At 31.7% G+C, this 24,478-nt stretch overlaps 3 protein-coding genes across 4 annotated transcripts; 1 reads left to right on the top strand and 2 right to left on the bottom strand.

The window, feature by feature from the left end:
- The first annotated feature begins 10,696 nt into the window (after window positions 1–10,696).
- LOC107889617 (uncharacterized) lies at window positions 10,697–12,316 on the top strand. Its single transcript, XM_016814115.2, has one exon. It carries the CDS (start codon window positions 11,272–11,274, stop codon window positions 12,136–12,138), a length of 867 nt encoding a protein of 288 aa, XP_016669604.1. The 5' UTR covers window positions 10,697–11,271; the 3' UTR covers window positions 12,139–12,316.
- Window positions 12,317–16,791: 4,475 nt separating this feature from the next.
- On the bottom strand, window positions 16,792–19,126 carry LOC107889616 (DNA-binding protein S1FA). 2 transcript variants are annotated; one of them, XR_001681794.2, is made up of 3 exons: window positions 18,874–19,030; window positions 17,297–17,581; window positions 16,792–17,194 (listed from the first exon to the last, which is right to left on the bottom strand). XR_001681794.2 is itself a non-coding variant. In XM_016814114.2 (2 exons), exons 1-2 carry the CDS (start codon window positions 18,925–18,927, stop codon window positions 17,363–17,365), a joined length of 273 nt encoding a protein of 90 aa, XP_016669603.1. In that variant the 5' UTR covers window positions 18,928–19,126; the 3' UTR covers window positions 17,207–17,362. The 2 variants fall into 2 exon arrangements, 1 of the variants encoding a protein (XP_016669603.1); XM_016814114.2 differs by lacking the exon at window positions 16,792–17,194 and having other exon boundaries at window positions 17,207–17,581; window positions 18,874–19,126.
- Window positions 19,127–19,616: 490 nt separating this feature from the next.
- Window positions 19,617–21,642, bottom strand: LOC107889615 (peroxidase 21). The gene is made up of 5 exons (XM_016814113.2): window positions 21,493–21,642; window positions 20,881–21,029; window positions 20,504–20,692; window positions 20,242–20,407; window positions 19,617–20,145 (listed from the first exon to the last, which is right to left on the bottom strand). The coding sequence occupies exons 1-5, from the start codon at window positions 21,569–21,571 to the stop codon at window positions 19,739–19,741; spliced, it is 990 nt and encodes a 329-aa protein (XP_016669602.1). The 5' UTR covers window positions 21,572–21,642; the 3' UTR covers window positions 19,617–19,738.
- Between the last annotated feature and the right edge of the window lie 2,836 nt (window positions 21,643–24,478).

The following is a 24,478-nucleotide window of genomic DNA, read 5'->3' as shown; positions in this document are numbered from 1 at the left end:
TACACTACTCAAAACTTGCCCAACAAAAAGAAATGAAATATCGGAGTTTTAAAATTGTATATATAGGTGGAATTAAAATACGTATATAAGTATTTTTTATTTATATTAATATTTGTTATGTTAGTATTAACTTGTGTCAAGTTTCAATAATAAAGGGGAAAGGGTTTGAACAATGAGTTCATTGGTCAGATATGTACCGCTCATTAGTCAGAAATAACAAATTTAATTATTCGCACTACACATAAATTCAAAGTACATGATTTAAATTAGGGTAAATATATTTTTAATATTTATGATTAAATTGATAAAATTTGTAAATGTGAAGAGTTGAATTTATTAAATTGTTTAGAATTAAAATTAAATTGATAAGATATGTAAATATGGAGGACTAAATGTATTATTATATCACTTAAAAAACCTTTTTATTATCAATTTAATTATTTGATTGCTGTTGTGTTTAGAGGTTTAAGAATTTGGAATTTGTTTTTTTTTTCCTTTTAAGAATTAGAAATTGAGAAAAAGAGTTAAAACAAATGTTTGAATTGTATTTCTTTCAGTTATTTTTCCTTGGTTTTATGTTAAAGGTATTAGTGTGGTGGTAGGTTTTTATTTGTGAGCAATTTTGTAAAATGGGAAAGAGTCACAAGACATATACTAAAACAGCCTGTTTATTTTCACTTTTGAATGGTATAAATATTATGGAAAATTATTTGATATTAGGTTTTTTAGATTTTAGAAATAGATTAAGGGGTTTAACAAAATGTATTATAAGAGATAGAAAGTTTTATTTTCTTGCATCCTCAAGATGGTCCACATCTGATATTTTGATTACTTCACTGTACTAGTTCCCTCATATACAATATCGAGTATCAACCAAGTTTCTCTAACAGGAACATTTTGAAATTCCTCTTGAATTATTATCCATCAAAACCAAAATATAGCATTAAGAGCCCTGAAACTTCCATTTACTAATTTTTTCCTCATCACTTGTCCAAGTAGCCTTTGGTTTTGGGGTCTTTAAAATAACAACATCAAGTTAGCGGTTTCTAACCTGCCATAATTGACAGCCAAGCCACCTCGTCAATGGAAACCCTCATCTTGGCTTTACAGTAAGTGTAGTTGGTTCTATATCCAACATAAGAGGTTTCGAAATTGAAAAATATTTCATCTCGATCAAAACTCAACTTTAAGATCGCCTGTCAAGTATACTTTAGTATCGATTGAAATAAAATAGAGATGGACGTAAAAAAATTATTTACGCAATTCAAAAACTTCTTATATTTAACTCCATTATACATAAGCATGTACAAGCTTTAATTTAGGTCCCATTTACTCACCTAATAACAATTTCACCCTTATACTCTAAATAAGATAACTCTCTCTAAGACTTTATTTTCAAAAGCTTAGATGTAAACTAAAGGACCCAATTTAATTTATTTAAAATATTCCACTTGTTTCATTTCGAACAAGTAAAGTGCTTTCACAATATACGTACTCTAACCTAATACAAGCCATACACATATAAGAGATGACTTGTTAAGTTTAATAGCCACATATAAAGTTTTCAATTATCTTCATAATAGATAAGATTTTCAAAATATTGAACACGATACAAACTTGTAAAAAAAAAGGAAGTTAGGATTGCTTTCAAAGGCTTTGGCTTGATCTGATTTCAACATGTTTTAACATCACATATGGCTAAAATCATTAATGAGATCCACAAAACAAACCTCCATAAAATTTGGGTAAAAAACGTGCCAATTCAAATAACGCAATTTGTATCCTAAGTTTAGCCAACGGACATTGTAGCTAAAAGATAAAATTGACACTAACAAATATAATTGGTGAAACATGCTTTATATAGACACTTACTAAATAAAGTCTAAGAGAAAAATATAAAATTCGACAATAAAATTTAATTTATAATCAAATTCTATTTAATGAGTACACAAAAAGTTTAAAAGAAATATAAGTTTTTAAGACAATAATATAAAATTCGATTGTAACAATTTAATTTTTCGGTAAATAAATAATTTTTAATCTCTTAAAATGAATTAAATATTCGATTGTAACCATAATATAAAATTCGATGGTAACAATTTAATTTTTAAGGCAATAATAAGTAATTAAAAACTTCTAAAATGAAATAAATATTCAATTTTATAAGTTGGATCTCTAATTAAATAAATTTTAATCTCTTTAAAAACTCTAATTTATCCGTGAAGAACAATAATGGACCACTAAAGATATTTTCCAAAAGATGTAGCCGATTAAAGTTCTATATTTATATTCTCAGTCATTTCTCCAAAATTGATCCAAAGTTTTTTTGGTTGAGTTTCTTCAAAATGTTTGCTAAGGCATGCTTTACTCATCGTAATTACACCAACCATGTTGATGCTTTTAAGTCCTTGCCATGAAATTCGTATTGCGTCTATTGCAATCTAAAGTGAGAATGAAATTGTATCCAGAAGGAAAAGAAATATTGATAAGCCCAAACCTGCTCAAATCAAGTTCTGTAAGTTGTTGATAGCTGAAGTCAATCGCAAGGCAGCTTTGATAAACCAACACTTCTTATGAGCTTTTTAAGAGAACAATGTAAAACTTTGCACTCTCTAGTTGTCTGAGCAGCTAGCTCACATGTAGTAGGGCACAATGTAATAGCTCTGACACCTTTGGTCGATGAGTGCTGATAGATGAAGAAAGCTAATAAGAAATCACGGGAGAATTTCATGCAATAATGATAAAAATGTACTGCCTTTAGTTTCAGATACAAAAGGCAAGTTTTTTTTCCAGATCCAGTTGGAGCCGGCCCTTTGATCAAAGTAGATGCTGCAAATTCTGCAAATGAAGTTGCTACAAGTTGAAATAAATTTTTAATGGAAAAAAAATTCACCACTTACTGCTTGATAAATCATTTAAAGGTAATATGCCAGTATCCCAGTAGTGTTCTTAAAAAATTGCAAAAATTTGAGTGATTCTTTTGGATGGACAGCCATAGCTAACCAAATTTAAGCATCTATTGTATTAATCGTAAAATGCATGTGAAATTCAGTTAATCAGCTTTGCTTGGTGAAAGGAATATCTTTATGGGATCTTTTATGAGTGCATTTTTGCTACTTAGTTTTATAAATGTTTTGACAAGTCTGCCTCTTCCTGGGATTACAAAAGGTTCGTTCTTTGGTGAAATCTTTTGCATGCATGAGGGAGTGAGGCAAAGCCAAAGGTTTTATTTATACCAGTACCAGAGAATATTGCCATCTGAACTAGACCAGAAGCTGCTAATTCAGCAACAGCAATCTGAAATGGCTTTGGCTCAATCCAAACAACATATTGTACCACATTTTCTATAGGCAAGACCTTGAAGATGCTATCAGAAAATAATACCAACAACAATGGATTTGCCAATGGGGTATGACAGGTCTCTCACCATTCTAAAATCTACCTTGCATATGCCCTTTGTTGTGATTCTCCTAGATGGAGATGGATCCGTAAAATATAATATTAACGTAGATATTGATATTCTGGCTTGTCTTTATGCCTGAGTTCGGGGCTGAACTCTCTCCTTCACAAAGTGATTCCTAGTTGACTTTCATTCTTAAGAGTGTCGGATGGGAAACAGATCCTGATATCCTAGTTGACTTTTTTTGTCTTCTTGTTAAGACATTCTTAAATTACGAATCACTCCTTTCACAAACTTTAAGGTCTGATTCGAGACTTGAGTGCACCCAAGGGTAATGTTGGAAAACCAGTAATTGTAGAGTAAATTCATAGTGCAGTGGTGGTTGCTTCTGCACAAATTCATAGTGCAGTGGTGGTTGCTTCTGCACAAATTCATAGTGCAGTGGTGGTTGCTTCTGCACTTGCTTTTTTCTTTTATCAAATTATTATATATTTATAATTTATTTTGGACATAATTATATTTTTATATCGTTTTTTTTTTGGTTTTTATATTTATATTATCTTATGGAATTTAAAATTAATTGCATGGTGAAGGTGGGGGAAGATTTCCTTTCCCATCCAAGAAGATAGAGATGACTTTATTACTTTGTTCTTGACCGGAAAACTCCACATGTTCTTTTTCATCTCTTATTCAAACGTTATTAACAACAAATATATATATATTTTTTTTCTTTAGTTATCTAAAAATTATATAAAATAATGTTTTTGAAAAAGTAGTCCCAACTTTCAAAATTTTCAAATATATTGTTCCTATAAAGAAATACATATGTTTTACTGCTGCAGCGAAGGCAGTCAGATGGCATGGAAGATGCGTTGATTTCTCATCTCCGTCGGTTGTGTTTACGAGACTGGTTGGTCACGGTTAAGTATGCCAGTCGTACGGCCAACAAGACGGCTGATGCAAGGGCCAGAAGAGTTGCTCCTGATACATGGACAGCCCAGCTATTCGGAGTACCGCCAGGTGATGTTCTTCAGTCGGTGGAACCGGACAGGGCCTATGGGTTGCTTAGCAAGAAATAGTTGATTGTCTGCTGGGTTTGGCTTGGTTTTTTGCACCAAAATAAAAACGAGATTTTACTATCATTTCATTAACCAACCCAGCGACTGATAAAAGTAGACGCTTTTTCAAGATATTAGATGCCATTGAAGGCAGGGTTCAGAAAATCGTCTAAAAATTGAATTTGAATGAAGTTGTTTGTAATTATATAATATATATTTGGGTAACTATTCGGTGGGTTTTATCAAATTTAATGTAATTGAATTCAATTCTTATATTATAAATTTTAAAAATTTATATTATAAAAATAATTTCTATATTTTATACAGTTATATTATTTAAATCGTAGAATATTCTACAATTTTGACTAAAAAGTTTATTATAAAAAAGATTTTCATGTTATAAAAATGTCATAATATATTTATTTATAAAAAAATTATGATTAAGTATGGATATAACCTACTTATATATCTATACTATATATTATAAAAACAATATATTTATTCATAAAAAAATGTTATAAATTTTTTTATTATAACTTATTTATAAAAAAAATAACTTTCTAAAGATATGAAAAAAAATATTTATAGTTATAAAAAGTTTTAGACAATATATAATTTTTTTTTATAAAGGTTATATATTATAAATTTTATATTATTTTTAACTTAATTTATGTATTATAAAAAAAGAATAAAACCTAGCATAAGACTTTCTTTAAATTAAGTTTATATGAGTTTTTATAATAAAAAATACAGATTATTTGATCTGTGAACCGAAATATTATAAGGTAAATGCTAATTATGCAAATAGAAAAGGTTGTCATATAGTAGGATATAATACTATTTGAGACAATTGTCCCATACACAAGCACCATCAACAGCTCGTGAATTCTTTAATTTGAGACATTCAAAACTTCGAAATGTGATTGACAAAGTGTAATTGAATTCAACAACATCACCTTAGTATAGCATAAAAAGCTAAGGTTGCCTCGTATAGCATGTTGCATATTTCATAACCTCAATCATAGGTGAAATTGAGATGATCCAGACTTCAAAGAGTACATGAAAGAATGAGATCTTGATCATTTTAATAATATTTTAATAATGCATACTCAAGTTCAAATGATAATTAACTCGGTCAATGACCAACAAATAATAATAAGAAGCATATATTAAATATTAAAGGGAAAATAACCCAACAAATACACATTAGAACAATTAGATAAAATTGCATATAATGTTTATTTTTCTTGTTGTTTTTATCAATAATCGTATTATCAACCTCATCAACTACTTTTTTAGACTAACATAATACATATGATGATTTGATTTTAATTTTTGTTACTTGATTAGAAATTTTTTTTATCATACCAATAATTTTTATAGTAATCAATATTTTTTAAAATATAAATTATGTAATTGTGTAATTACAATTTATAATATCAAACATGACATGAAGAATTATGATATAATTACACTTTGTCAGCCAAACACGTCTAGGGAATTACAATTCTTTGTAATAAGAGTATAATTACTACCCTAGTAATTACACTTTTATTTAATTGTTCTATGTTGTCCAAACAAACCCTTAAATTTGATGTCATAAATACAAGTTCCTATTGTTTCCAATAACTCGTGGATGCATCTTTACCTTAATGACAAGGAATTCATAAAAAAAATTAAACCTATATTTAAGTTTTCGAATTTATTTGTCTTGACTTGTATGGAGCGATTAAAGGCGAAATCAGAATTTTTTTAAGGGTTGAGATTAGATTATATACTTGTATGAAAGCTAAAATGCAGTTCCACCCTTGTATTAACTTATATCTTTATGGTTTTCAAAAGGACTAAATTGAAATTCTAGCATTTTAGGGGTAAACTATAATCTTACCATTTATTAATTTAAGATTTTAAAAATTTTAGGGGACCAAAATAGCAATATTCCATTTTAAAGGGGTTAGGGAGGTTGAATATTTGCCACAACTTCTTCCGAGTGGCGGTCATTTTGGTGATATACGCAATTAGAAGGAGAATGAAATTGTCAAGGAGAAACTTGTGTTTCCTGCTCGTTTTAAGAAGTGAAAACAACATTAGTACTTTCCTTGTGTTTTATTTATATCAGTACTAATATTGTCTTAACTTTTGTTTTTTCTCTAGCCTAGACGAGGAAGGTATGATGGGCACCGAAGATCCAATTGTTGATGCTATTATTCCTACTATTTTGGGAAAGAGGGGTTTTATTCCCGCGAAGCCTCTTTGAGCTCCCCAGGCTCCTTTTAGTTTGAAAAAGAAGTCCATTTTGTGTCCTTCCATTAAGAGGTGGGATGGGATAGTAAAGGAGTCATCTACTATATGAGGAGATGTTTTGTGGAAGGCCCCATTTAGGGCTGAAATGGAAGGGTAGTTCAACTAAAACTCTTTTTGTTAATGAAGGGTGTTCTACTCATATTGCGAGAGGCCATGGGAAATATGTTGTTAACCTTGCTACTCCTCCTACCACTATTTTTGTACAAGCGGTGGCTATTGGTTTATAAGATTCCTTTGAGGCTCCACATAGTAAGCAATTTTTAATTCTCATAATCTTATTGAAGCCTTTAGGGTGGTCATAATGTGATGTTTGTGCGCAGGTTTTAAAGATCTCTTTAAGGGAGTAAGGGTTGTTGTTGAGATCTCTATACGGACTATCATAGATTTGCATGAGTCATCCAATATTGCTAAGGCTGATGAGGACAGGGCTCTAGTTGTAGTAGGGAAGTGGAAAGCTGCTAAGAAGAAAGTTAGCGATGATGTCAAGTTTTGGTGGGACTAAATAGAGAAATACAAGACTGAATGATACACAACTCAAGCAACTTTAGCTTAGAAGGAGGAGAAGTTGAAAGTGGAGCAGTAGGCCCATACCCTTACCAAGTCTCGGATTGAAGAGACTGTTGTCAATGCCTTAGACTTGGGCATGAGTAAAGCCATCTTGGGGATGCAACTACACCATGGGCCTATCTACGTGTATAGCCTAGGTCTCAATCCCCTCAAAAGTATTAAAAGCTACAATGGTAAGGGTATTAGGTTCAATTATTTCAATCCTGATGACCCTTAGTGGAATAAGTATTCGGAGAGAATGAGGCCCTTGTGTGTGTCTAATATTTTTTAGAGGGAGGGTACAAAGGACTAAGATGATGCATTGAGTGAGGAAATCAAAGCTTCGAATGGTGGTAAGGATCCTCATAGTAATAAGCTTGTAGAGGGTGTTGGCAGGGGCCTGATGTTGAAAATTGATTCTATATTATAATATGTTTTTCATAGTAATAACATTTTCTACTTTTCTCTCAGTACCTTGGATTTATTACTTTGTTGTTTCTACTACTAATGGTATGTAAGACAGTAGTATAACTACTTTACGTTATAAAGTTATAATCATATATTCAAAAATTATCAATATTTCAACTCTTGGTTTTTTTAATATGCGAGTAACCACAACAATTTGTATTAGGTATTAGGAATCTAAGTCTGGCACTTTGGTAGGTCGTTTGCTTGATATAAACCTTTTTAGATTATTAGAAATGTAAAATAGAAAAGATTTAAGCTGACTGTTGGTAATAAAATGTAAGAGACACGACCTATTCATTGAAACATAAGAAATGTGTAATATATGTTAGTCACTAGAAATTCATAGTGCTCGAAGGGTTCATGGAGAGGTCTAAATATTAAAGATATGTCTCATCTTCGCTGAGATTCCAAAGGGTTCACGAAAGGGTCAAGATATTGAAGATATGCCTTACCTCAATTGAGAGCCCAAAAGGTTCATAGAGGGGCCCAAAAGGTCGTTTGCTTGATATAAACTTTTTTAGATTATTAGAAATGTAAAATAGAAAATATTTAAGCTGACTGTTGGGAATAAAATATAAGAGATACGACCTATTCATTGAAATATAAGAAATATGTAATATATGTTAGTCACTAGAAATTCATAGTGCTCGAAGGGTTCACGGAGAGGTCTAAATATTGAAGATATGTCTCATCTTCGCTAAGATCCCAAAGGGTTCACGAAAGAGTCGAGATATTGAAGATATGCCTTACCTCCGTTGAGAGCCCAAAAGGTTCACAGAGGGGCCCAAAAGGTCATTTGCTTGATATAAACTTTTTTAGATTATTAGAAATGTAAAATAGAAAAGATTTAAGCTGACTGTTGGTAATAAAATGTAGGAATACGACCTATTCATTGAAACATAAGAAATGTGTAATATATGTTAGTCACTAGAAATTCATAGTGCTCGAAGGGTTCACGGAGATGTCTAAATAATGAAGATATGTCTCACCTTCGCTGAGATCCCAAAGGGTTCACGAAAGGGTTGAGATATTGAAGATATGCCTTACCTCCGTTGAGAGCCCAAAAGGTTCACAAAGGGGCCCAAATGTTACGAAAAGTAATACTATGGCCCTACTCCCAGAGACACCAGTTGTTGATACATAATATGACAAGGGAGGAGGATAATGCAAGGCAAGGAAAAGGTCAAGATGGGTAATGGAGGTCGGTTCACCTATAGCCGTTGAGAGTTGGGATAAGGATAAGATGACAGACTGATTGGGAAAACAAGTGTTTAGAGAAACTTTAGGATGCCAAAAGGTCGATCCTTTGTTTATCGTTCTCAAGGTATTTATTAGAGAGGTCCTCTTGTCTGTGGGTATGATGTGTCAAGATATACATTCAATCCAGTTAAATGGGTAATGGATAATTATTGGCCCATATCATGGGAGTCTATCAGTACGAGGTAGTTAAGCCTAAATAAACTTTTTATTGCCTTAAGTTTGTGTTCACATTAGGATAACATTCACTCTTAAGCCTAGGTGGTTGGTTCTATTTGAGGTAAAATGGATGGTCATACTTAGAAAGTCAATACGGAGTCAATGATGCCTTTTAGGCTAATACGTTTCTCTTTGACGAAGGGATATAACAACTTTTATAATGCAAAATTTAGACCTCTAACAAATGCATTTACAGTTTGTGTACTGAATAAATAAGAAAAGTATAATAATTAAACCTTAATTTGTCAGCAGTTTTTCTCCAAAATTATGGATGTGATTTTGATTCAATAAATTGAAACTTAAACTATAGATAATGGAAATATAAAAAAAAAAGGTAAACTACACCCATGGTCACTTTTGTTCACCTTAGGTTACATTTTAGTCACTTATATTTAAAATGTTGCGTTTTAGTCACTTACGTTATAGTATTGTAATATTTTAGTAACTAAGCCGTTAATTGTTGTTAACGATGTAACAATAAGGTGATGTGATATGCTAAATTATCATTTCAAACAAAAAAATTAGGTTAAATTATACAATCGATCCCCATATTTTTTTATTTTGAACAATTTAAATTTTCCTTTTATATTCTTTAAACTTTTTTTCTTTTTTTATTTTTTTCATTATCTTCTGTTTCTCCCTCTATTTTCCTGCCTTCTCCATTTCTGTTTGCGGTTCGTGGTTTGGGTTCGATGTTTAAGGTTTAAGGTTATGGTTCAGGTTTATAGTTCAGGTTTGGGTCCAGGGTTTGAGGTTTGAGATTTGGGGTCCAATGTTCCATGTTCAGGATTCAGAGTAAAAAAATTACCAATATTATGTATTAATGACATAGGAAAAAATTGAAATGTCATTAAATAATTGAAAAGGGACCATGGATGATATGGTAGGAAGGATTCATAAAATAATTTCTCTATATATATCATTCACATTATATGTTTTGATAATATTTATTCTTTTTGACATAATGCCTCCTAAAACTACCTATAGTCACTTCCTAACCCACGCACTCAAACCCAAGTCCTCTTACATTGGAGACAATGTCCATGCCAATCGAGTTAAGACTCAATTTAAATATATTCTTACTATATTTATACTTACTATATTTAAGCATTTTATTAAGTTGGTGTTATATTTAATCAAGTCGCCAATTTATTTATGAAATTACAAAAATACCTATTTTTTTCAATTATAATTAATGTTATTATGATAATATTTTTGTCTTTTCATAATTTTATATTATTTTTAAATAAAACCATTATAGATTCAAAGATCATGTGTGTGTTCAATTGTATTAAAATACAAATTTATTATCACTCCACTTGTATTTATTATTGAATAAATTTTAAAAAAAAATATTTTCTTTTATTCTATAGTAGTAGGTCTAACAAAATTTAATTTGAATAATTAATTTTAAAAATTATTATAGATTTTATATATTTGAAATTGAGTACTTTGGTCCAGTTGGTCGTTTCCCTTAAAAAAACAAAAGCATCAATCAGCATCCAATCATGAATGCCTGGTTTAGTAGCCACTGAGTGAACCACACCTTCAGTTATCCCGCAAACCACTGTCCCAAACCATAGCCTGGATGTTACCACACTGAACCAACATCCCACCTCGATGCCCAAAACACATCCCTACTCCATCAATCTAAAAGCAAATAAAAAAACCCCTTTCAGTCATTGGATTCATTCACCCATCCGTGCAAATATATATCTATAGACAGAAATATAATAAAGGAAGGTGAGCAGTGACCAACACTGTCTACAATACCTTCTTCATTTTCTACCCACACCCAAAGTCACCTATTCCCAGACGCAAATAACACCCACATGCTTTCAGAAAATGACAAATAACCATACTGCACATCTTTCATTCTCCAAACTCTAGACCTTCATGTAAGTATATAACTCAAAACATCAAAGAAACTCGTGTAGATAAAGACAGACAGGATAAAGGAGAAATCTCTGGAATCTTTAAAGAAGGAGGAAAGGTTTTTTTTTGTTTGTGCGTGTGAAAATGAAGGTGTCGTCGAAACCCATATCGAGCCCCTGTCGGGGAGAGAAGTATCCGCCACAATTGATGCGTTTTCTGAGAAGCAACGTTGGAAGTAGAAGCAGGGGAAGGTCACGTTCCAGCCCCATGTTTGTTAGAAGAAAGCACACCCCCATCGAAACCCAAGAGCCTTCTTCGCCTAAAGTAACTTGCATGGGTCAGGTTCGGGTCAGACGCTCCAAACAAACCGCTCCACCAGGTGCCCCTATTTGTCGCAGCAGCCGCTGTAAATGGATCACCAATGCTCTTTTTTGCCATAATTTCCCTGGGGAAGTCAAGGCCAAGCCTTTTGTTAAACCCTCTTGGGAGAAATGGGGGACTTTTTTCCTTATGGGCTCTTGCAGAAAGCCCCAAACTAGAGAAGATTCATCGAAATATGGGAACAAAATGGAAGGAAGTGAAGAGGAAGAGGAAGCTAAGATATTTGCATCTTCTTCTTGTTCATCACCACCAAAAAATGCTTTGATTTTAACACGTTGTCGATCAGCTCCGTACAGGTCTTCTTCTTTAGCTTGTAGATTTTGGGGGTCACCTTTAGCCAACCATGAAACAAATGAAGAAACAGAGGTAGCGAACAGAGGATTTGAAGACGAAGAAGAGAAAGAGTCGATTTGTAGAAATTCGGAAACTGAAGAAAAGCCCGGTTTTTGCAGCAAAATTGAAGAGAACGAAATAGAAGAAACTGAGAAAAGTGAAGAATCGAAAACAGAGCAGCAGGGAAATGTGGGGCCTGTAGTTCTCGCAAGGTGTAAATCAGAACCGGCGAGAAAAGTTGCAAGGCTCGATCCTGAAATGAGATTGTGGAAGAAGAGAACGTTGGGTTTCACGTGATTCATTCCATTTTCATTTAATTAAATTTCTGTTTTTTAACCTTAAATGGACTCATGTTACGTCAACAGCTAGAGCTTTGAGAGAGAATCTCTATGGGCTCTTAGGTTAACATAAACCAAGAAAACGGAAATATGTACAGTGTTAAATCAAATCAATGATAGAGTTTATGTCTTCTTAATTTTTATTTGTAATGCTAATGGTTAAAGCTTAGTCAAGTGATTATTAATTTTTGTAATTGATAAGCGGATCAACCTACTAATAGAAGAAAATTAGGACCATTCTTTCTTTTTCAGATTGGATAAGAATCATGGGGATGAAATTTTTTTTATATTTCAAAGAGAAAAGAAAATAGTTTGGGTTTAAATGGGATTAAATTCTGATTCCAAACCTTGGTTGGGGCATACCTAATGGATCCAACTTTTGCACTTGTCACATTGTTAAGCTTTTTGAGGGCCCATATGCTGTTCTTCTTCACTCATTTAGTAAACAATCAAATTGTTTCAATTTTACCCTTTTCACTTGAGTGGGAGGAGTTTTATCAAATTAAATTTGAATTTTAGAATCGGAGAGGGCTTTACTTATTAATCTTATATGGTAAAATGAACAAAAATATTTATATAAAAAAATTGCTTCCATACAAATGGTTGTGTTTTGTTACGTGAGTTATTACATCAATACTATTAAACTTTTAGTAATTTAAATAATTATTTTATTCAGCAAAAGATAATTTATCTAAATTTTAAACATTCGAAATCAAAGTGATAAAAAAAAAAAGTAACTAGGTAAACATTGGGGTTTATATATATATTTCTTCCACTTTTTAGTAAGGAAGTATTTAAACTAATATCAACATAATTATAAGACTATGAAAGCATCTTCAGAAAGTGGCATAGGGAGCAAAAAAATCCAAGTCGTTGATCTTTGTGAACAATGATGATTTTGCTTGTGGATTGAATGGATGGTGATTGAAGATGCTTGAAATTTTCAATGTATGGTAACCTTAAAGAACGGAAAATAAAATCATCAGCAACAGCATGCGCTGACTTACATATATTCAGATTATACCAAATATGAGGGTTATGAAAGAAAAATGAAGCCCCAAATTCCTGACGGAATGAAACTAGGGAAGGCAGGAGATTTTGGTGTCCGAATCTATCTGATACATCAGGTATTGGAAGAACACGCTTTTACCCTTTACAACCAAGCATCTGCAGTGGTCAGAATCAGATTCTGATCCAAGATTACATCCAGTATCTGGCCCAAAAGATTTTGTTTGGTTTCCCTGTCTAGGGTCAACCTCTAGATTGTAAAACTGCTCAAACTGGAGCCTAATTCCTGTTTTCTTCTGCTTCTTGTTTTTAGTTTTTTCAAAACACGACAGAGATTAATGTCCCAACTTTAACAGCAACAAAAAAACCCCCCCATGAATCTTAGTCCAGACATAACTAAAATGAAGGCTTATATACTCAATTGATAGCTAATTAGATCTGCAGTTTTGCTTCCAATCATAGTAAATATTGCTAAATTTACTTATACAGCTTTTTAAAATTTCCATCTGTGTATAAGATAGGTTTTTCAAATATGAAATGGCATAACAGTGACTAAGGAAACAAAAATAGAAAGAGATGGTGTGAAGAATGAGAAATTCAGTTAAGTAGAGCTCAATGGCATGCATCTACCTAACAATGTTGTGAGGATGTTGACGGCTTCAATACCCTAAGCCCATGCTCGATACATTTGGTGTAAAACTGAAAAGCTTTGTTTTTAATTTGGTGGATGAAAGATAGAATTTTTTTTTTCAATGAAAATATAGAAGTTACTATATCAAGTTTTCATATAGAAAATTTCTCTTGGATTTGATTAAAAAAAATTAAAAATCCAAAGATTTGACTTTTTTTTTTAAACTTTAAATCATATTTGTTATACTCACCTAAGATAATAAATTTAAAGTCCAAAGAAAAAGCTACCTAAAAAGCTCAAACTCCATATGCTCTTAGCCAAAACTTATCAAAGCTATACACTTAGTACTAACAAATGTTTGGAGCAAAACAGAAAGCAAGGTAGTGAACCTAAAGTCCTTCAGCAAGATCTAATTGGGTTAAAGATGCCTCAACCAATTAAGAAATGACGATGCACTCTCATGCAAAGTGACAGCTTACCGAATACCCTAGGGAATGGAGGACATGCTCAGATATAAAGAAAGCAGTGTAGCAGTCTCCTATTGAATCATTCTACCACTCTACCCCTATGCTATCCCTTTCTGGCTCTCATCCTCTTTATTGGCTTAAGCATCAAAAAGCATCATGAAGGACAAGTTCCAACGCCCTCATAGTTCACCTTATGCTTGCAAGTCCTAATCCATCCAAATCCAATTATGTTCCAAAGTGATGTAAACAATATTGTTTGTAGTCCTTCTGACAAATTAGTTCCACCATTATCCTCCTCCTCCACTTGCAACTCTTCATTAGTTTTTTATTCCATTTGAGCCAGCTTTTCTCACACCAATACCATTTAATGTATCTCTATGGCTTACTCAATCGTTACCACTACTTTTGTGGTATCCTATCCAAAGTTGTTAGTGCGTATGCTATAGATCATATCATATACAATTGACCATTTGTTTCTAAGAGTTCTTTACTTATTCTCCATGCGAGGCTTAATTTTGATACCAAAAAAAGGAGAATTTTAATTGTAACATTTTCTGCAGTTTTGATAGATATCCTTTATTGAAGCCGCAATTAATATTGTGGTTGCCTAGGTGGTGCAATTCAACTAAGGCTTTGTATTAAACTTTACCTTCATCATCTGTCCAATGTCTCTTATGAGAATTGCTACTTAAAACTCTCACATTTGAAATTCACCTCTTGATTTGTTATTCTATAAGTATAAGTGGAATGATATAATACATCAAAATTATTGCCAAATCAAATATAAAGAAGAATGAAATATACAAATAAAGAATATAAATATCACAAATAAATACAATCAAACATTTCATGCAAATAAAATATTTATGTAAAGTAGTTCATACATTGACAACTAAACTCATATCTACATTTAATGAAATTATTTCAATTACTTCAGATCAATTTACTCCATTATTTCACTCTTCGAAGTAGCCTTCCACTCACTAAACATCTCCTTAGTAAATTGTTGTTGCCACATGGTCCACTCATTTGTAGGCTCAATTTAAGAAACTAATGTTTCATTCATATCATCTCTGACTTCCTCATTACTTGAAGCTTCATTATCCGATTCCAATGGATCATAAGACATTTCATTACAAACATAATTATGAAGTAAGAAATGTGCGATGATAATTCGATTTTGTGATAATTCGATTTTGTGTCCTAATGGGATAGAAAGAGGGACTTCTAAGTATATTGCACCTCATCTGAAAGAGACAAATACTTAGATTTTTTTTGTCTAATTTGGTATTTAAGCTTGACACTTTTTTCTGATTTAGTACTTGAACTTGAGACTTTTTTTAATTTGACCATTTTTTGGGTCTAATTTGGTACCTAAACTTGACTCTTTTTCCTAATTTGGTACCTTTTTTTTGTTGATTCAGTACTTGAACTTGTCAAACCTTATACAAATTACTCCAATATACTAATAATAATAATTTTTTGTTAGGTAGCAAAAATAATTATTGAATGATTGATATGTGGCAAATGACATGGTATACCTTGTTCAATATTAATTTGTTAAGTATAACTCAATGCACAATTTTTTAACATGAATTTCATCTAATACTGAAGATATTTTTGCAACGTAACATGAATTTTTTAATACCGTTATTGTTTTGGGGTAATTTGTATATCACTTAACAAATTTAGGTACCAAATTGAATCTAAAAGAGCTTAAGTACCAAATTAAGAAAAAATGTTAAGCTCAATTACCAAATTGGACACAAAAACCTTAGATACCAAATTAAGATTTCGGTACCAAATAATTAATTCTGCCTTTTTAATTTGATTATTGTTACTTATTAACATTAAAATTTGGAGGAGGGGGAGGAGAAAGAAGGAAGAAGAAGATTGAGAATTGATGATTGACGGGTACTATGTGGGTGTGGCTAACGCTTGCAGATATCGGTTTGGTGCACCCATTTATTGCCCAGGGAAAAGGAGCAAAATACGCCCCTCCATCCTCCAAATTTGGTTTTTGGAAGTTTCTACCATCCTGTACTGTTCATTGGTAAAATCAAATGTTTGGTTCTATTCTCATTTTCATACACTCTGTTATTGTACCATGAGCTACTGCGTTAGTTGATCGCTTGATAATGCTCTTTCATGTGGAGTTTTACACACAGAATCGAAGGAAAAATGGAGATTATATAAATCTGGTGGTTTTCTTGGGATGAACAGGGCACTAAAAGGATCATGCGGATGCTGTGGGATAGTTAGTGGAAGATGAGTTGCAACGCCAACAGTGTGAATCAGCCTGTGACTTTGCAACCCATGTTTTCTGCCAGGAATTCTGTAAGCTCCTTTGCATTTGTCTCAGCCTGTCCTGGGGATTAGACCATGGCCGTGGACCCTTGTCCATGTCCTGCCTTGTAATATGAAAGAATTCTAGGAGAGTAGCTACCTCGTAATTACATCATCAGTGATGCATGTAGTAAAAATAATGTTAACGTGAGAAACCAAATAACATACTGATGGATACATCTGTATTGCACTAATAATAATTTATTACATAGTTCTTGAATAAGAGCATGTTGGGCTTAGAGGTTTGAATCGCATAAGATGATTTCGTTAAAACCAACAGAACGGCTAATGGCTAAAGTTCTTGAACGAGGTTCTAATGTTTCTTTTTCAGATGATCAAATCAAAAACATTCTTTTCCACAGGGCATGCAACGTATCCTAAGTTTGAAATTAGTACATGCCCTTTAAACAGGAAAAGCCTATGAAGCACCACTAAAAGGCTTCATTGCGGTTGCTTTGAGTCCGTAAACGGCTTCCATGGGTTGTGGAAGCAACTAAATGAGTAACATAAGATGTAAATTAAAACGAAACATATAATAAGAGTAAACACAACAAGAAGTAAACCTGCACCAGACAAACAAAAAACAGTATTTACTTCCTTATCTACGCAAAGGTATGTTAACTTCTAATTAAGATGTTAAAGTTTGACTGACTAATGTAACTCACTGGACACGGAACAGGAAGTTGCAAACAGTTTAACATGGGGAGCTGAAGAGATCAGACCTCGAAGTCCTACTCTCCTGGTGCTGAGACTCCTTGCTTCAGCCTCTCTCTTTTCATCTTCTTCTTGGATACTGGCTTCTTTTTCCTAGGAGGAAGAGTCTTTTGCGCATACGAGTAAAGTATATAGTTCCCTACAAGGAATATCAGCAGCAGCCCCACAACAACCAGTAGCACTATCAATCCGGGGTTCAACCCTTTGGCTTCAGTTTCATAAATGATCTTGTTTCCCTATTGCATCAGGGGAAACGAAATTATTACACTCTAAGCATTCATCATCTAATGCACAAGAAAAACACACAAACACAACTAGCTGCTCGATATTTAGCTTCAACATTTTAGCTTCGCATGGCCATCGAGAGCCAACAGGGAAAGTTCATTTTATCATGGAAGGAAAATTCTTAATTGCATATGTTTTATTTTAAGAACTTAGTCCTCCTACATGGAAGCTGCTGACTTTTCAAAGGGGTTATTAAGTTATGTCATATGATACTTGCAAAATAAAAAATTCTACAATGCAGGACAACATCGCATACAGGCAGTATTGCTCCAAAAAATAATTTATCATTCGTTTATAATGAGACTTAATTGAATGCACAAGGTTTCTACCGAGACCCCGTTAATTTATCAGAGATGTTAATTCTTAATCGAGCTCATGCTCATTTTAGCAAGCTAGGCATAATTATGGCATTGAAATGCATAACGAAATCATCGAATGTTACCAAGTGAGAACATTTTTCTGGTTTTCCGCTAAAAAATCAGTTTTCATTTTTTTTTCTTTTTGGACATTAAGGAGGAGTATAGACTAACAAAAACCCAATCCGAGTTGATCATTTCAAATCCCACATTAAGAAAGGGAAATATTTCCATTAATAGCAGCTATTAAATGACTGCTTTGTCTTTAGCAAAAAAAATTAATGAAAAGGAAAAAAAATCTCAGCCAATCTTTACATTTACAACATATAATCCTACTATTAAACGAGTCAAAACAAAAGCCAACAACATTATTAGTTATTATCATCACCGAAAACTTGCATTGAAAATGGATCAATGTCAAATTAATTATTCCAATTAAAAGATTTAATCTGCTTAAAGAAAGAATCCAATCCAGAAGAAATTTTTTTATGTATAACTAAAGATTTCAACCACCAGCACATCGCAAAAAAAAAAGAAGAAGAAGAAGAAGAAGAAGAAGAAGAAGAAAGAAACAAAGAAAAGTTAAGAAAAAAAAGAGAAGGTAATATACATGCAATATGAAAGATGGAAACATCTTGATGTTAGATTACTCAAACAAAAACATGCAATTAAGAAAAAAGAAAATCTAAATTATGCGAGACAATCAGCATGCACAATTCTCAAAACAATATAAAATGAAATGATAAAAAAAACCACTAGATCAGCACGATACCAAGTAATAAGGCGGGGAGAGAAAACCAGATCTCTATATTAGATGGAAATTTTTAATTGATTTAGAACGGATCTAGGTGAATTGCCAAAGATATTGAGATTCAAGAAATATGTACCATTTCATAAAAGGAGGGAGGAACCTTATCGGCGAAGTCGGACTCTTCTGCCATGGCTGCGAACTCAAAGGTAGAGCTCCCGACCAAAACGAATTTAGGACGGAGAAAATTCCAGAAATTGGAGAAGATGAATAAAACCAATTCAAGGTACCGTACCTGATGGTATTTATAACGGGACTGTTCCGGATTTTGATTATCATGATTTGGATGCAGATTCAGATTCAGAGTTGAAAGTTGAAACCCATTTTCTCCAGTCCAATGGATCCAAGTAAAAGTTGGGCTTTATGTCTTAACATATTAAGCCCATTGGAGTGTTAGTTCGTACGAACTGTGTCAAAATATATATAGGGGTAAAAACATCTCTTTGGTCCCTCTCAATTTTGATATATAGTAAATTAGTCTCTCAAAAAATCAAAACAATTTAATCTTTGTCAATTTCGAAAGCGAATAACTAAAAACAATTAATCTCCTCGTTAATGTTTCTTTTTTCAATATCTAAAAACAATTTAATCTTTTGTCATATAAACACTTTGTGACTGATTTGTATTTAAATTTTTATATTTTTCCTTATAATTTAACATAAAAACAATTTAACAAAGAAAAGGATTTGCCTTAGCTCATACTTTCTTTTTTTTGAGATATGGCTTAGCTCATACTTAATTACAATTAACACGCGTTTTTTTTGTTTGGAATGAAAACATCCTCCATATTTACACGGTTTGCATAGTTTATTCTGTCATTCATTTGGAGTACATAATTATCTCTTGCGGGACAAATTTTATTGCAACACAAATATAATTAACTTGCGAGTTGCAAGCATACTAAGGAAAATTTGCATTCCCCAGTTTCTTTTAACATTGTAATTTTATTCACTGTTGACATAACGACAATCCTTTCGAACCTCTCCTTCATCTCCCGTAAGTGGATTATTCTCTGACAACAACAGCACAGCTCTGGCAAACTGGTCATGGAAATATCCATTATCAGCAGCCATTTTCTCCACAAAAGGGGAAGTAGTGGGATCAGAGGTCAGTTGCTGGTCGATCACCAGCAACCCCTTGTGCTTCAACAAGTTCTTGTAGTACATATTGTCAAGAATCATCGGCGTTTCCCGGTCGTTTCTCGAGTACAACACCGCCTCCGGATCAGGGTCGGGTGTCGGACACCTCCCTTTAAGGTACTCGGCATAGTCAGGTTCCAATGTCGGATCAACTGTGGGGTAGAGTCTGTGTACTAAGTTTACACAATGAACTCGACCTACGGAGTGAGCTCCTAAACAATAATAAAGCAAGATTTATCATATTATATGGAATAAATCAAACGAGAATATAGTTTTCATACACACACACACATATATATATATTATACCTAGTAAAGCTACTACTCCTTGGGTGTCGATGCCAATGGATTGAAAGCGTGAAAGCACCAACTCCATTGAATCATTGTGGTTGGGGATGGTATTTTCTACCTCTGGAAGGTAACTTCTCTTGCTATCTTTCCGACCGGTTTTCATCTCAATGCGTGGTCCTCCAAGCTGTAATATGGGCAGAGGTATAGGTTTATACGTTTAACAAAACTGTCCATTTTATGTTTTGATTTTTGTTTTTAATGAAAAAAAAAATACACAGACCAAGACAATGCCATCTCTAGCAGAAAGAGAGACGATATCAGCGCAGGAAACTGTCCTTGGACATTCTTGCTCCAGAGCATCTTTAATTGTCTTAACGTACTTGAAATTTCTCATCCCAAAACTCCTATCTGATTTTTGTTCCGATTCAATTCCATTCACCGTCTCTAACAATAACGATGCATCGCATGACTGCATCAACAAAATAGCTATGTTATTCTCGCTCTTCATTTTCATTATATAATCACATATTGGGATATATGTATAGAAGTATAATTTTATAAATATATATATATATATGATACTTGACTTTGCCATACATAGGATAAGACTAAATATGATTTAATTACCATCTGATCAATAAAACAAAAGATATATACCTTAACCATGCAGTCATGGAAGAGATTTCGAACCCAAGAAACAGCTGTGTTTCCATGTTTGTTGTAGAGCTTGATGACTTGTTGTTTGATGATCTCTTCAGCATTGGGGCAACTTTGAGCATAGTAGTTCAACTGGAGATTACCTTTGACTGCAAAAAAAGGATAAGATTAATTGTTTTCCTTGGTATTTTTTTCCCTCTCTGAAACCTTATCAGAACTGGCTTTCAGCCTTGGAATTAAAATATTGCTAGGCAATGTTGGTAGTCTATCGTGAAATATATATATATATATAAATCTATGGGGTCCAACATTTCTAAATTAAGCTCGTGAGTTTGGTGGCATTGCAACCAACTCTACTTTCTTCTGTTCATCTTAATCCATTGATTACACAAATTCTTAGGTAGGCAAGGTCATTGAGCTTTGGCCATAATGCAAAAATTTTACTAATTAAGAATTGTATAATTACCAACTAATGGTAATAGTAATAGTAGTACTCACATCGGTCTAACTCTAAACTCTCACGTAAGGAAGTCTATCCCAGGGTACGAATTTGAGCATAATAAAAACACGACATGAGCTAAAACATAAAAATGAAAAGAAACAGTTAAGTACCAGAATGAAGCTGTAGGAGTAATGGTAATAACAAAAAGATAAAGCTGAGGCAGCAATGGTGGCTCTTGATAGCCATCATGTATGAATATCTTTGGTGTGATACAACTCAAAGACCGTCGACCCAAGCTTTATATAGTAGTGTTTTAGAAGAGCCTGAAAAATGAGAAAATTAAATTAAAATAAAAGAAAGGGCAAGCTCCCTAATCTCGATTCCTCCACTACGCTACTTTCTTTGACCTTATGCCCCCTTCCCTCCTCACGCGAGCGGCCGCCCCCACTATGGGGCAACGGTCAAGTTTTTCTTCAGGATTCGCTGGATGTATAATATAATTTTATACTTCATTATTGTTTATTTGTTCACATCTTTAAGCATTCAATTATGAATTCAACTATATTGAATATTGATGGCAAGAAGAAAGAGATTTGTTGGGTTCCTCACGTATAATTGGTTTTCCTACAATTTTCTTTAATTTTTTCATTCATGAAGCTTCGATTTGAAATTATTTAATAATATGTATTTTGTATTTTAATTATAATTATAATTTTTAATTTGTGTTCTTCATATTACAAAATGCGTAACTAATGGCTCAATTTTTGCTATACAAATCAGTTTATTTATGAAACTAACCGTGTTAATATTAATAAGTGACCTAAACATGTTAATTATCAAAATTTACAGAGTGTTGAATTTATGAAGAAAATTATTTAGTAAATTAGTAAATATAATTATTTAATATAATTATGTTGTTTGATAAAAATGAATATTAATTTTTAAAATATTGTTTATTTTTTATTTTAATCTTATTAATGTAATAGTTTATATTATATTTTGGGTGAAAGATAAATATGGTAATTTGAATATCTTATTTTTTTTTAATTATTTTAATTTTTTAATAAAATAAATTCGACTTAATATTTTCTACCTTAAGTGATAAGTAACTATCACTTATTTATTTTGTTGAAATTTTTATATTAAGTAAAAAATTGAAATGATATCAAACACATTTAAAATATTAAATATTGAAAATTTTGCATTTTTATTGATTTATCGAACACATTCTAAATACCAAATACAAAATTAGAACTATATATAATATAATAGATTATGGTATACCTAAATTGTGACTTGTGAGTGAAACAAGTTTTATGTAGGACATAAAATTATAAAAAAAAATTATATAAAAATTAAATATAGCTCTAGTTGAATTGATAAATTTAAAGTTTTGATATTTATGGTTTCTCATATTCAAATTTGTGTAGTTATTTTAAACTTATTTGATATAAAAAAGGATAAAAACATCAAACACCTTAGTAATTATGTATATTGAGGTTAAAATATGTTCTAAGTCTCTATACATTTGAAAATTAGTCTATTTACTTTTATTTTAAGAAATTTAGTCTCTTTACTTTTGTAATTTAAAAATGCAGGTTCAATTGTTAACATTGTTAAAATTCACTTGTTAAATTCAAATTCATTGCAATGTCAATTTTTAATTACATGGCTATCAAATGAGTATTTTTTTTTAATTTCAAAGTGTCACATCAATGAATTTAATAAAAGAATTTTAATGGTGTTAACAATTAAATCTGAAATTTAAAATACAAAAAGTAGAAGGACTAAATTTCTAAAAATAAAAGTAGGAATTGAATTCCAAATATATAAAGAGTATATGAACTCAAAATATATTCTAACCTTATATTTATTACTTTATAAAAAAATAGACACTTTTTTTTCTAATTAAATTGATGTCCGATAGACTATGACTCAACTCAACCAAAAACATAAATATAGTATAGATGAATAATTATATATATAATTATTAAAAATCCCCGATTGCTTACAAAATTAGTTCACATGTTGTCTATTTGACCCAAAGAAAAGTAAGCATGAAATATTATAAGAAGATGAAGTTGTATAACAAATAAAATATTGAGCAATTTGTGTTATCCAAATTATGATATTCATAAAAAGAAATGAATTACTAAATCAACTTGCATTTATATAGTAACTTGAGAAATTATTAGCCTCTTAATATGGAGTCCGATGTCACCCTCATTCACTCAATTTTAGTGGATTTGTGGTGTTGTATGCAGTAAATTTTAGTAAGTTATTTTATTCCTATACCCCCAAAAAGGACTTTATGGTTTAAACTTAAAAGAGAGGGAAATAATTGGTTTCCAAGTGGTTAGTGGGTGATACCAAAAATAAATTAAAGGAGTGGTTCATAATAAGAGAGAGATTATGTGATTTTTGTCCTTTTTTCTTTTAGTTAGACTGTCATGTACATGTGACGCAACCAATTTTAATTAATTAACCAATGATTTTTATGTTGATGCTTTATTAAGTACATATCGTTATATCATTTTCTAGAATTTTGGTGAATATAGTTTTCCTTTTATATTTAATATTGTTAATTTAATATATTTATGTTATGTTATTTTAATATAGTACATATTTAATATATTATTATTATGTTTAAATATATATTTATATTTTAACTTCTCAATTTCCATGTAATATAATTTTTAATAAAATTAATACAATTTAACTAAAGACAAAGATAAATAAATAAATAATTAAACTAAACTTATACGTAACAATTTAGCACATAGATACTTAACAATTCAAGGATGTTTACCATTAATAATTTAATAACATGGCCTTGCTCTCATTCTGTATTGCTTTGTGGGCATCCTCATAAATTTGACTGATGTCTATTATTTTTATTTTATTTTTAAAGAAAAGACCACGGAGAAATGGATAAGGTTAATAATAAATTTCTTTTATTTGATCAAATAATGTCTATTTTAATAAATTAGTTTTTTTTTCTATTCAACTAGAAGAATAGTTTTTCATTTATTATAATTTTTATACAAAACTTAAAATTACTCGTAACACTTTCTTAAGAGGATAATGCATTTTAATGTACTTGAACTCATGTCTTCTTTTACTGAATATCAATATAAATATTTTGTTATTACTAAT

Source organism: Gossypium hirsutum, chromosome A09 (genome assembly GCF_007990345.1).
Source record: "Gossypium hirsutum isolate 1008001.06 chromosome A09, Gossypium_hirsutum_v2.1, whole genome shotgun sequence".
NCBI lineage: Eukaryota > Viridiplantae > Streptophyta > Magnoliopsida > Malvales > Malvaceae > Gossypium > Gossypium hirsutum.
Note: the sequence above shows the minus strand (reverse complement) of the source record. Positions and strands in the feature narration are given on the sequence as shown.